The 14,094-nt window shown below is 51.5% G+C and overlaps 1 protein-coding gene across 2 annotated transcripts; it reads right to left on the reverse strand.

The window, feature by feature from the left end:
• Positions 1-6,283: 6,283 nt before the first annotated feature.
• Positions 6,284-13,621, reverse strand: GJB1 (gap junction protein beta 1). 2 transcript variants are annotated; one of them, XM_044234485.1, is made up of 2 exons: positions 13,510-13,621; positions 6,284-7,842 (listed from the first exon to the last, which is right to left on the reverse strand). In XM_044234485.1, exon 2 carries the CDS (start codon positions 7,824-7,826, stop codon positions 6,975-6,977), a length of 852 nt encoding a protein of 283 aa, XP_044090420.1. In that variant the 5' UTR covers positions 7,827-7,842; positions 13,510-13,621; the 3' UTR covers positions 6,284-6,974. The 2 variants fall into 2 exon arrangements, with proteins under 2 accessions (XP_044090420.1, XP_044090421.1); XM_044234486.1 differs by lacking the exon at positions 13,510-13,621 and adding an exon at positions 8,249-8,427.
• Between the last annotated feature and the right edge of the window lie 473 nt (positions 13,622-14,094).

Consider the following 14,094-nt stretch of genomic DNA (forward strand, 5'->3'; position numbering starts at 1 on the left):
GCCCAGGTTCTTTATATATTTTAGATATTAAGCCCTTATTGGATATATCATTTCCAAAAGATATATGCACTCCTATGCTTATTTATTATTTATAATATTATTTATAATAGTCAAGATATAGAAGCAATCCAAATGTCCACCAAAAGATGAATGGATAAAGACGTCACACACACACACACACACACACACACAAGAATATTACTCAACCATAAAGAAAACCCTGAGATCTTGCATTTGTGACAGCACAGACAGACCTAGAAGGTATAATGTGAAATTATATGTCAGTCAGAGAAAGATGAATACCTTATGATTTCACTTGCATGTAGAATTTAAGAAAGAAAACAAATAAACAAAGAGGAAACACACATAAAAATAGACTCAAATATAGAGAAGAAACTGGTGGTTGCCAGAAGAGAGGTGTGTGGGAGGGTGGCAGGTGTAGAAACAGATAAAGGGGATTAAGAGTACATTATCTTTTTTAAAAAAAGATTTATTTATTTGAGAAAGAGTACATGCATGGGGAAGGGAAGAGGGAGAAGCAGGCTTCCCACTGAGCAAGGAGCCCAATGTGGGACTCGACCCCAGGATCCTGAGATCATGACCTGAGCTGAAGGCAGACGCTTAAACCCGACTGAGCTCCCCACATGTCCCAAATAAACACACGCGTGCACACACACACACACCCCAGTGGGGGGAAATAATAAAGTTGAATGTAAAGGTAAAAAAAAAATGAAGCATGTTACTTTGGTGAGACAGAGTTTAGCTCAGTATCTAAGAGTGTGAGTGAATACACTTGACCCTTGAACAGCACAGGTCTGAGCTGCATGCATGGGTCTACTTATATGTGGATTTTTTAAAATAAATACAGCATAGTACTATAATGTATTTTCTCTTCCTCATGATTTTCTTAACAAAATTCTCTTTTCTCTAGCTTACTTTATTGTAAGAATGCAGTATATAGGGGCACCTGGGTGGCTCAGTGGATTAAGCGTCTGCCTTTGGCTCAGATCATGATCCCAGGGTCCTGGGATCGAGTCCCGCATCGGGCTCTCTGCTCAGCAGGGAGCCTGCTTCCCCCCCACTGCCTACCTCTCTGCCTACTTGTGATCTCTCTGTCAAATAAGTAAAATCTTAAAAAAAATCTGTCAAATTTGAACAATTGAATGTATGTAATGAAAACTTCAAATGAAAAATGGAAAGAATAAATATAGCTTAAAAAGAGAATGCAGTATATAATATAATATGTGTTAATCCACTATGCTATGGTAAGGTCTCCAGTTCACAGTAGGCTATTAGTAGTTAAGTTTTGGGGGAGTCAAAAGTTATACATGGATGTTCGACTGTGCAGGAGATCAGTGTCTCTACTCACGTCCTTCAGGAGTCAACTGTATAGTTGAAAGATGGCACAGGTAGTGAGAGGAAATAACAATGTTACACACTTGTATAGAACTTACTGTTGGGCACCTGGGTGGCTCAGTTGGTTAAGTGTCCGACTCTTGGTTTCACCTCAGGTCATGATCTCAGGGTTGTGGGATCGAGCCCCACGTAGTGTTGTGCGTTCAGCGTGGAGCCTGCTTGTCCCTCTCCCTCCTTTCTTCCCCTACTCATGCTCACCTCCATCTCTCTTTCTCTCTTACTCAAATAAATACATTCTTTTTTTCAAAAAAGAACTTACTATCAACTAGGCACTGTTCTAAGTGCTTCACAGACAATTATTACATCTAATTCCCACTCCAGCCCTTTGATACAGGTACTATTACTATTACTGTTTTATCAGTGAGGAAACCGAGCTACAGAGAGGCCAAGTAACTTGGTTAAAGTCACACATGTAAGGAGTGGAGCATGCTTTTAAGTCACTGTGCTATACTCACTTTATACTGTGCTACACTGATGGTTGAGATGGTGGGCCATGCTGGAGCATCTGGCTGGTTCTGTTGGAGGAGCACGTGACTCTTATTCTTGGGGTGGTGAGTTCAATCTCCATGTTGGGTGCAGAGACTACTTAAAATAAACTAAAAAAAAAAAAAAGAAGTGGAGAACCATCCTGTGTAAATTACCCTTTCTCCATGAGGTCCATAGTTGGATCATTCTGCTCTTTCTTCTATAGGTCATCATTGCCCTTAACGCGTCTATTTGTGCCAAGGGCTGCCCTGACCTGGATCTCCTCGATATCCTCATAGTCTGTCTACATGAGTACCAAATTGCCAGTCAGTCAAAGTTAAGGAACCTAAGTTAAGGTTCCTACATGTGATAGCACAGAGTCTAAACACCTGTGCACACTTCTAGGCATGAACCTGCTACCCCTCATGGACTGGCCCCAACCTACTTTGCCAGTCTCACCTCCTGCTACGACCCCCCACCCCATCCCATGTATTCTCTGCTCTAGTCACACTGAACACACCCTACTTTTTCTAGACTCCAAACATTTGCTCATGCCTGTCTCCACTTCCCTACTGCCCTTAATTCAACAGGCTAAGCAACTACTACATGTTAAGGTTACATAAGCAATTTTCATACAATCCGAGAAGTACTCTTATCAATATGCAATGCAACATACGCCAGGAATTCAGAATGAGGGGAGGTCTTACTCCCTCTAGGGGATTCGGTGGGGGACACGGGAAGGGGAGAAGAGAGATGAAGCCTTCATACAGGAGATGACACTGGAGCTGAGTCTTGAATGATTAGGAGTCTGGCAGTCAAGGAAGGAGAAGGAAACCTCCAAGTCATCTCTGTTCCTCCATCTCCCCACGCTCAGACATTAAGTTATATGTAGATTCTTTTTTTTTTAAGATTTTATTTATTTGACAGAGAGAGGTCACAAGTAGGCAGAGAGGCAGGCAGAGAGAGAGGAGGAAGCAGGCTCCCTGCTGAGCAGAGAGCCCGACGCGGGCCTCGATCCCAGGACCCTGAGATCATGACCCGAGCCGAAGGCAGCGGCTCAACCCACTGAGCCACCCAGGCGCCCAAGTTATATGTAGATTCTGCGCCCAAAGTGTGTCTCACGTCTGTCTCCTCTCATTCCTTCTGCCACTGTCCTAGTCGCACAGGCCCCATTTGGGCCGTTGCAACAGCTCCATAACTGGCCATTCTGCCTCTCATCTTTCCCATCCCCAGTCTGCTCTCCATCTGGCTGCCAGAGTCAGCTCCCAAGCCACAAATCTGAAGCCAGCACTCTTCTACTCAAAACCCTTAGTGCTTTCCACCTCTGGTAGGACAGTCTCAGCCTTTTACAGGGAGACCCAAAGCCCGCCACAAGCTGCTCATAGTTTCTCTTTCCCATCTCCCCTCTAGCCGTTCCACTCCTCCAGCCCTCCACAGTAAATTATCCGTCTCACTGTCTCACTCAAGACAGCATCTCACCCTTTCAGCTATCCTGCCTGTGTGTCCTGTGCCCACCTTATTCCCCCCCTGCCTAGAAAGCCACGATCATTTCCCCCACCCGACGGGTTCGGCCTGGCTTCGTCCAGGAAACAAAGGGGGTCCACAGTGGTGGGCCTTTATGGCCCCTTGTGTACCATAGGTCATGTCTGACGTTTGCATATTGTGAACTCAGGAAAGGGAGCAAGCACTCCCCTCTAGACACAACCGCGTGCACCCAGGCAATCTGATTGGGCATCTGAATCAGTTCGTGGTTGCCATGCCAATTCTCTGTGGAGGCTGCCGCCTGCATTGAAATCCCAATCCAGTTTCGGGGCCTTGACTATTCAAGGGAGCCACTCCCCTCACCCAAGAGCTGCCTCTTCTCCTTGCCCCCAGCTCCTAGTATCTCTGCACACAGATGCCTCTAAAAGACCACAAATGTCCCTAAAAGCACCAGGACCCAGAGATAGAGTGCATAAGAAGCTCCTGTTACTCAGCCTTTCCGGGCCCCCATCAAATCCCTTGAATATGCAACATCTCTCTGACCTTGCTCTTTGGGCTGCTGTCTGCTCCTGGGGGCAGCCAACCCTATTATCCCCAAGTTCAGCCCCACGTGCCTCAGTCTCGAGGCACCAGCCTCACTCCTTTCTGGCTCACTGCGAGTTCTAGCAGGCCTTCAGGCTGTGGCCTCTGTGCTTCTGAGGGTGTCTTACCTTACTTTGCAGTTTCTAACCAGCTTTGGAATGCATCTGAGTTGCTTCTCACAAAAGCTCTGGGAAAGGAGAGGTAGAGAGAGGGCATTAACCACCTTATACTGCAGATGAAGAAACTGAGACTCGGGGTAGGTAGGTTATCATGTGTCCCAGGGGGATAGAGGTCATCAAAGGCAACCCGGTCTTTGTATCGCAAAGCCTTCTTGGCCACCACCACCAAGGTCATTCCATAGTTGGACTGTCTGGGTGGCAAGCCCTATGTGCGCTTGCCTCCTGCTTCTCCCTTATAAACTACACTCTTGTGACAAGCCTCAGATCAAAGAACCAGTCCTGGGTTAGCCAGACAGACCCTCCCCCCTCCCTGAAACACTGTGCACTCCAGCTCCCCCAGGGTCCTTTGGCTTGCTCCCAACTGGTTCCCAGGACACAAGGGTTAAGTGTCGTCTCTTTGGCTGTAGAGCCGGCTGGTGGCTTTATTGTCCCACCACTGCCCCCTTGAGAGGAAAGCCTTGATGTGGAGTTGGAGCCTCTTTCCAAAGGAAGGTTCTCACAGAATCATTTGAAGAGAAACTAGGTAGTTGAGGCGGTGATGGATTGCGTGGTTCTCCACGTGGGGAGGGCAGGAGGCTCTTGTGTGGAACCAGCAGGACATTTTTAAAGAGAAAATCTTTTTCCTGGTGGCCTTCTGGACAGAGAAGAGATGCTCTGTGTTCCTTGTGCTCTGGTGTGAGGGGGGGGTAGGATTTTGATAAGAAAAGGAATCTCCCCCACCATGGGAGACCTGGGGGTGGGGAACCTCTCTTCTCACAGGATATGGTGTCGCTTTCTAAAGAGAAAGGACTTTTTTTTTCTTTTTCAGAAAAGCAATCTCTCTTAAGAAAAGGGGAAGCTGTCTCTCAGGAATTGCCGAGGGTGGGGGGAAAGGCTTACTCTCTCCTTTCTTTACTAAAGGAGAAACCTCCTCAAATCAGGAAACATTCCCTGCTTTCTGTCTGAAGGGGAAAGACTTTCTAGAGGAGACCGATTCTGATAAGAGAAAATGCCTGATTCTCTCTTCCTTTCTGCTGCACTTGTCACACAGAGTCATGGTACTCTGACAGGGAGTGGCAAACCATTTTTTTCTGTTAAAAGGTAGGGGAACTGAGGCAAGAAACTTGCTGGAGGTGGGGGTGGGGAATCTTTTACTCTAATGGCTCCCTGGTGAGGGCAATGACTCTGAGATGGGGAAACCCCTGTGAGTCTGGGGAAGCCTCTTAGGAATCCCAGAAGCCCAGAGTGCTAAAGGGAACTCAACGGAGTAATGGGCCTGCCTTTTTTTGCTCACAGGGAAACTGAGGCTTGGGAATGTGAATGTCTTACTCCTAAGTGATAGAACTAGGACTTGAACCCAGCTTGGTCAAGTCCCAGCTTGGGGCTTTTCCCATTATAGCTGCCAGAGGGTGGGGAGGCTACCTGCTACTTGGGAGTGAGGAGAGATGCCCCCCCACCATGAAAGGTCTGACCTGCGTTTGGAGACATCTCTGGGATGGGAGGCATTGATGCCTGAGGGAAGGCAACTGGGGACGAGAGTAGAATTGGGGGCTGTGTCCAATCCAGGTAGAGGGGTCAGAGTCCCGGTGCAGTCCAGCAGGTGGCTTATGGCGGCAGTGAGCACCTGAGTTTCAAGGGAGGAAGGGGGCTATTTCTCCCAAGAGCTCCGGAGAGGGGCCCTCACCCAGGGAACGCGTGCTACCTTCTCCGACTTGCAAAATCTCTCTATCATTTCCTGTCTGTCCAGATGGAGTTGCCATTTTAATGTTTTTCAAATCAGAGGAAGGGGCCCAAGGAAACCTCTTGAGGTAATGTAAATGTTTTATAATATATTGCGGCCGTGTTTACAAAACTGCACGCACTTATGAACACTCCATAAACTATACTTAGAATGAATGAAAAAAAAATAAGAGAAAAGGAAGGGAGTCAGGGCACCTGGTCCCCGTAAAGTTGTGAGTAAAAAAAATTTAAGCTGCCCCCAAACCAAAAGCCAAACCCAAACCAAACCAACCCCCCAACCCCCAGCAAAAAAAAAAAAAAAAAAGAGGCAAGAACAGCTCAGGGTCTCACTACTTCTGTTGCCCATTGCTTTCTAGATCAGCAAAAATCCAAGGCCAGCTCATCCAGGGGGAGGTCAGAGGTTGCAGGAGAAAGAACTTGACAAACACACAAGCCACCTCTTCGTTTACTGTAAAATCCTGTTTAATGTGTAACATTTCAGGCACAGAGAGGCCTTGGGAAAGAGAGGCAAAGGCGGTCCTAACCAACCCCCACTCCAATTTATCTGCCTGCTCCTCCCTCCCTAATTCCTCCATCCGAGACAGGTCCTCCTCCTCCTTGTGGCCAGCAAAGTGCTGTTCCTCCTTTTCTCGCCTTGACTACCCTCCCTTCTCCACCCACATGTCCAGAGCACCCTCCTTCCATTCTACTTGCCCACGTCCCTCCCTGCTGATGTGACTCCAGAAATAGGGTATCTGACAACACGGGGTTAAGATTAGTTTCATAATTGGAGATGCTGTCAGAGCATCATATCTCTTGTCCCCCAGTGGCCCCAGGAAGAGGGAGAGGGAAGCAGAAAGGGGGTACAGACAAGAAGAGCCACCCCCTGCCCCCTCACCCCACCCTTGAGCACTGGCCTGGCCAGCCTAGGGCTCCCCACCCCTCTGGCCCCCCAGACAGAAGGCGGGGGTGGGGGTGTGGGGGGGGAGGAAGGGAAACCAGGGAAAAAAGGGAGATTTCCATTGATCTGATCTGCAGTCCCTAGCAGGCAGAGGCCCGCACCCTGCAGGGGAGAAGGAGGGCAGGGCCAGGGGCAGGGGGATGGGGGACAGGGGGAGGGGTGCAGGAGGGGAGGTTGCCTTGTGTGCGGCATCAGCAGGCCGAGCAGCGGTCGCTCTTCTCAGCCAGCCCAGCCCCAGTGCCGGGGCTGCGGCGCAGTATGTCTTTCAGGGAGCCATCCTGCTCGCTCAGCAGCTTGTTGATCTCATTCTGCTTGTACTCAGGTGAGAGGCGGTGGCCGAAGCCCGAGCCCTTGCGAGAGGGCGGATTGGAGCGGCGCTGGGCTCGGCGGGCACAGGCCCGGATGATGAGGTACACCACCTCGGCCACGTTGAGGATGATGCAGATGCCCGAGGCAGCCAGCATGAAGACCGTGAAGACGGTTTTCTCGGTGGGCCGGGACACGAAGCAGTCCACCGTGTTGGGGCAGGGGTAGGCCTCACACTTGACCAGCCGCACCATGGCATAGCCGGGGTAGAGCAGGTAGAAGACATACATGAAGGCGGCCTCAAACAGCAGCCGGAAGACCACGCTGATGACATAGGTCCACCACAGCGTCCCTGAGATGTGGACCTTGTGCCTCTTGACCTCCTCCAGGTGCAAGGGGTCCGCGTGACCCTCAAGTCGCAGCATCTTCTTTTCTATGTGCTGCTGGTGAGCTACGTGCATCGCCACGAGGAGAGCTGGGGTGGACACCAAGATGAGCTGCAGGGACCACAGGCGCACGTGGGAAATGGGGAAGAAGTGGTCGTAGCAGACGCTGTTGCAGCCGGGCTGCAAGGTGTTGCAGATGAAGGAGGACTTCTCGTCACCCCACACGCTCTCGGCGGCCACCACCAGCACCATGATCCTGAAGATGAAGATGACCGACAGCCATACGCGACCAATGGCAGTAGAATGCCGGTTCACGCCACTGAGCAATGTGTACAAACCGGTCCAGTTCATCCTGCCTCATTCACACCTGCAAAAGATGAGCCACAAAGCGAGCTGGCAGAAAGCTGGGGAATAAAGCTGGGCAGCGTGACATGGCTTGACACACAGACCCACCCCCGCCACCCCTGTCACCCCTTCCAAGAGCCAGTGACAGGAAGAGAAGAAGGATGGTCAGTGCTTTCCTCATCACCCCACATCCCTTGCCAGCCTCTCCTCTTCCTCTTCCTCCTCTTCCTCTTCTTCCTCCTCCTCCTCACTTGACTTGACCTCCCTGAAGCCCATCTCCCTTCTTTGCTTTCGTCCAACATTCTTTCCTCTCCAGAGCCCCTTTCTTTACCAGGTCCATTTTGTTCTGCCCTTGGCCAGTCTCTTTAGCTCCCTATTCCCCAGCTCCTTAGCTCCGGACCTGGGGCGAGCCCAACAAAGCCCATTACCTTGGGGAGCGCCTATCCCTGAGGCCACCCAGACAGGTCCCCTATGGTCTCATGTCTGTGCAGGGGGAGTGGTCCCTGCGTCCGCGCCTGCGTTCCAATTCATCGCCGCCCGGTGCTGGGGAGTCATATGCTGCTTTATACCCAGTGTCTGCACAATGGGACCTTTGTGGGACTCTGAACAACGCCCTTTAGAATTCAGATCAAACGCCCTGACTTCCGCCCACCCTACACACAGAGCACTTGTGTCCCAGCGCCGGACACCCAGCCTGCACCCACCTGTTCTGTGCCCGCCCGGTCCATCGCCGCACCCGCCCCACAGTCCCACCAGAAGAATGGCCACGGTGGGGGGTGGGGGCGAGATGGAACAAAGACAGGTGCATGTAAGAGGGGACTCAAGGGGACCAGGAGGCTCTGGGCCGAGGCCGTCGCCCATGACTCTACTAGAAACATAGGGTCAGCGGGATTTTTCCTTGGTTGAGATCCCTTGCACAGTGTGTATGGGTGAGCTCACTCATATGTCTCAAGCCAGAAACCGTGTTAAGCTTTTTCCCATACATTCTTCCTTTGGACCCACTCAGCAAGCCTCCAAGGACTTTACCCCAGTCTTTCCAGCTGAGGAGGCCGCTCGGATACATTAAGTAACTTACTCAAGGTCACAAAGCTAAGAAGTGTTAGAGGAGGATGAAACAGACAAGCATCTGAAGCCGAGGTTTAGGCTCTTTCCCTGGCTGGCCCTTCATCCTTTTCGCAGCCAGTGTCACCCAAGCCAGCCATTAGGAACAACGACAACTGGATATTATACGAGAACAACGAATCATGGAACACTGCATCACTACATGATGTACGGTGACTAACATAACATTAAAAAAAAAAAAAGAACGACAACAACAAGAGCAAGGGTTAATGCTCCCCACGAGAGCACAAGAAACATGGCAGCTGCAGACCCCTGAGTACTTTCCAGCTCCAGTGTCATGGAGCAAACACTCATCATCTCTCCTTGAGCTTCAGGTGGCAGGTGGGCACACGATGAGGACAAACCAGAGTGAGAAAGCAAAAGTTAACAAGCAAACAGAAGGTTGGGAGGTGGGACAGGGAAGAGTCATATGCTTTTGGGTTTGAATCTGGGTTGTTCGCCTAACACGACCGTGGGCTAGCTCCCGCCCTCCTCTGAGCCTGCTCCCTCATCTATAAATGGGTTGTTAATACCCAGGCTTAGGGGCGCCTGGGTGGCTCAGTGGTTAAGCGTCTGCCTTCGGCTCAGGCCATGATCCCGGAGTCCTGGGATTGAGCCCCGCATTGGGCTTCCTGCTCAACAGGGAGCCTGCTTCTCCCTCTCCCATTCACCCTGTTTGTGTTCCTGCTCTTGCTGTCTTTCTCTCTCTCTGTCTCTCTGTCAAATAAATAAATAAATAATCTTTAATACCCAGGGTCATTATGAGCTTAGTGAAGCCCCCTGCAACAAGTTCCCAGCTCAGCTCCAGTTTCATAGATGATGATCAAGGGAAATAAGCACCTAATCAGGAAGAGAAAACATGTTGTTTAGGGGGACTGGGGGGTCTGCCAAACCCAATGTCCCACTTTTTGTTTCCCAGTGCTGTCCTTGACGTAGGCATCTGTCCAGAGGTAGAACAGGCTGTTCCGCCCTGCCCCCACCCCCATCAAATGTACATTGTAACCTCCTGGTTTCCTGAGCCTGCCAGTAGCTCTAGGGAAGAAACTCCCCTCCAAGCAGCACAGGTAAAGAAGGCCTCCTCCTCTCCCCCACCTCCCACCACTTCTGCCACTAAGTTGAGCCGAGTAGATGATGCTGGAAGCAGGGAACTGGGTGTGAGGAGAGCACACAGGCCTGGACCTGAGGGGAATGTGGGGCATTTCCTGCCCCCGTACAGGGGCAGTGGGGTGGCAGAAGGCCTGCATCAAGACTGGGGTGCTTCTCTCTGTTGTAGGGGGGGATATTAGCCATGGAAAAGTTGGGGAATGGGATGAAAGAACCTGCCTTCAGAACCCCGGGGATGAAGGGATGGTCCACGGGACACAGAGTACTTTTCTGAACAAGGTCTTCTTTTCTCATTTAACTTAAAATAATAATTTTTTTTAAAAAAGCCTCATTGACTTCATGCTGGGGCCTAAACCAGCATGGAGAGGTAGGAACACGGGTGCCCTTTCTGCTCAGCCCCGGGTTCTGAAGGCAGGGCTGCTGCAGGAGGCCCAGTGGTTGACGGTAAAGAAATGCCTCATCTGGTGACACACGTTGGATTCACAAACCAGAGGTCAAGGAACATTATGAAGAGTAACCATTTACTGAGCACCTGTGAGGCCAGGCCACGGAACAACCCCGTGAGGTGGGTGTTGCTTTAAATCCTTGCGTCACCCAAGAGGAAACTGAGGTAAAGAAAGGTGAAGGGACGCGTCCAAGGGTCACACGGATCAATGCAGTTAGTGTGTGATGGAAGTGGGACTGGAGTCGGGCCGAACTGACTCCACAGCCCATGCTTTTGCCCATAAGCTTGACCACCTTGGCTAGAATTATAATCTTTCTTTCTATGAGTGTTGGTATTTTTTTATTCGTTTTTTGAGAGAGAGAGAGAGAGGGCCAGCGGGTGGCATGCTAGACAGAGGGACAGGGAGAGAGAGAGAATCTGAAGCAGGCTCCACCCCCAGCACAAAGCCTGACGCGGGACTTGATCTCACAACCCCGAGATCATGACCTGAGCCGAAACCGAGTTCGGCGCTTCACCAGCTGAGCCACCCAGTCGCCCATCTGTGAGTATTTTTTAGAAACAAAGAGATTCAAAACTGGTCTGGCTTGTATTCTCTTCTAGCCCCTTCTCCTCTTTCCTATGGACTGGTAACTCTTCCTCTTCTTCCCTCCCAGGGCTTTCCACTGCCTCCTGATCTGTTCCGATTTCCCTGCCTTACCTTTCTGCGGCAGCTTCCTCAGACTCCAGAGCACACTCGAGATGTTCTCTCTGCAGCGCAGGGGTGCTCCTCGTTTGGCCTGGCCACTGCTAAATTTCTAGGATCTTGGAGCTCTTCACTCCCATTTTGCGCCCTCTGGGACGTAACCAGTAAGCTCCCTTTGGGGCCCCTAAGCACCCTCGTGTGGGCACTGGGATCTCGGTTTTTGCTCTCCCCCTTGGGATGGAGAGTTTATCCCTATGTCAACATCAGCACCTCAAGGGTTTCATTCTAAAAACATCCAGGGGGAGGGGCCTGATTTTGAAATCCAAACCGTCTTTGTGACTTTGGGTTAAAGTCCAAGTATTGATATGCTCTGCATTGCTCCAGACCTGTTTTTGCTCTCATGCTCTCATGTTTAATTAGACAAGACTCCCCTGGCTCTGTCAGGCACTGGCCTCGTCCTCGGATTCTGAATTGCCCAGGCACCCAAGGATAGCTCAAGATCTGGAGATCGCACCTAGTCCACACAACCATCCTGTAATGGTATCCCCATTTTTCAGACAAGGAAATTGAGGCTCAGAGACGTGAAATAACTTGATTCAATGGCAACTCTGCGAAATGGTAGAGTCAGGTTTCTGATTTCTTTTCTTCTCACCTCAAAGCCTTTGTACCTCGCACCACCTTGGACAACCTCCTTTAGTCTGCATTCTCACCGAGACCTGGCCCAGAGCTCAGACCTTCGACCCCTTTCCACGTATGCTTACATGCATGGGCATGTGCACACACACGCACACACAAGAAGATGTGTGCCCATACCCATTCATCAGCTTTCTCTCTCTCTGTCTTTCTGCCCCCACCTCTTCCCTGTCCCTCCTTCCAACTACAGGAAATCCTGGTGTTTTTTTTGGGTTTGGGAGGAAGGCCTTAGTTGGACTGGATGAGGTTCTGTTCAGCCTCGCATTCTACACTTCCTCCCCCTGGCTTCACAAGCAGCCTCTGGCTGGGAAAGGACAAGGGGCTTTCTTTGGGATTGCTTCCGGAATTTCAGGCTGCCTTCATCATCAGTTTGGTGTGGCCAAGGCCAAACTTCTCCAGCCCTCCCCCTCTTCCCCCACCCTGCCCCCACCCTGTGGGCCCAGGGCACCTCAGGCACTTTGTTCGTCCTCTCTGCCCTGCCACATACACTGTAACCAGGCTAGGGGCAGGGTCTCTCTAGCTCTTTTTCCACTTTTCTCTTTCCCTCCCTTGGGCATGGTCTTTTCCTGGGAACTGGTAACTGACAAGCTCCCTTACTGCAGACTACACCCTCTTGTTCCTCCTCAACTATCTGACTTCCTGTTGCTCCCTACTTGGGCTTTATTATAACCTAACAGCCACCATTTATGGAATGCCCATAGTGTTCTAGGAGCTGGATGTTCATTAACTCCCATCCTCACAACAAGCCTGTGAGCTGTGCCTTGTTGTCTCCGGTTCCCAGATGGGGCCATGGAGGCTCAGAGTAACTTATGACACAGCTGGTCAGCAAGTCCTGGAGCCCAGCTTAGGGGCTCCCTGCCAATGCGTGGGTCCCTTGCCCATTGCTCTTCTCTGTCTTCAAATGGAAGTCTCTCCATCTGAACCCTTCTTGTCTAAAGCCTCCTCTTCCCACCTCCTTTTCTAAGTCTGTGCGCTCTGCCATGCTGTCCCCAACAGCTGGAACAACTTCCAAACAGCTGTGGGGCCTCCCCTCCTTTAGATCTCCAGATCACTCATTACTCATGGCTCAGCTTGAGTCTGCCTACCTCCCTCAAGAAAACGGAAAGCCACGCTCCCAAATCCCAGCCCCATCAGCCTTCCCTCTGCCCCTGCTGAGCGCCTTGTGTTCACCGTCCACAACCCCAGGCTGGTTGCGTGCCTGGTTTACCTTCCAGTCAGGGAAGGAGCACAGCACCTGGCAGTGCCCAACGGTCCACCGAACCCTAACAATCTCTGGCAGGAAGCGTCTTAAAGAGATGAACTTGGCCACCCTGGGTCTGGGGGGAGGGGGGCTCAAGTCTTCCTGGGAATTCAGCCCTGTGAGGATGAAGGGAATCCACAGCTGGGGGAAAGAGGGCGGGGAGAAGAGAAGCCACTCTGAGCTTGGAAAGAGAGTAACAGTTGAAGGCTCCAGAGAGAGGCTGAGCAAGCCTGGCACTGGGCAGGAGGGGTCTCACTCTACCCAGAGGGAAGCGCAGAAGGGACCTAAGTGGCTTAACACTGAGGCCAAGGGAAGGCAAAACCCAGGCCTCTCCCCAGCCCCCATTTCTGCCCCCTGCGCACCCCCCCATGCCACACCAGCTCCCCCTCCCCAACACCCCTCCCCCTGTCCCCAGCTTCCTCACCTGGCTGCCGCTGCCCTTTCCCGGGGAATGTCTGCAGGTGTGTCTGCACTGTGCCACTAGGTACTGTCAGCCCAGTCCAAGCCAGGGGAGGGACAAAGAGCCCAGGGCCCGAGCCAGATATGGCCCACAGCCCAAGAGGAACCAGACAAACATTAACCAGCCCCGCCTTCCTCCCACACACAATCATTAAATAGGATTGATCCCCTGAGCTGCCAATGCATTTCTCGAGGCAGATCACAGAGACTGGAGTTACTGCCCCATCCCAGAGGCATCACTGTCACCCACGTGGCCACGTTCAGGCCATCTGGGAGGCTAACCTGGACCTGGGCTCCTTAACAGCCCTCAGGCTTCCCCCATCCCCTGGCTACAGGTAGATCCAGTGTGTGGGCAAGTTGCAGAGAGGGCTGCTGCCCTGGGTGCCATCCCTTCCAGGTTCCAGCCTCTAGAACGATAACGACTATGGAGAGAGAAGAAGACGTGGACGGTGCCGCCTGGCACCTTGGAGTCAAGGCAAAGGGGAAGGGACTGCTTCCCCCAGACGGCAGGACCACGATGCTCTGTGTCCCGAGTGGCTGGGGATGGAAC

The sequence above is a fragment of the Neovison vison genome, chromosome X (genome assembly GCF_020171115.1).
Source record: "Neovison vison isolate M4711 chromosome X, ASM_NN_V1, whole genome shotgun sequence".
In the NCBI taxonomy this organism is placed as follows: Eukaryota; Metazoa; Chordata; class Mammalia; order Carnivora; family Mustelidae; genus Neogale; species Neogale vison.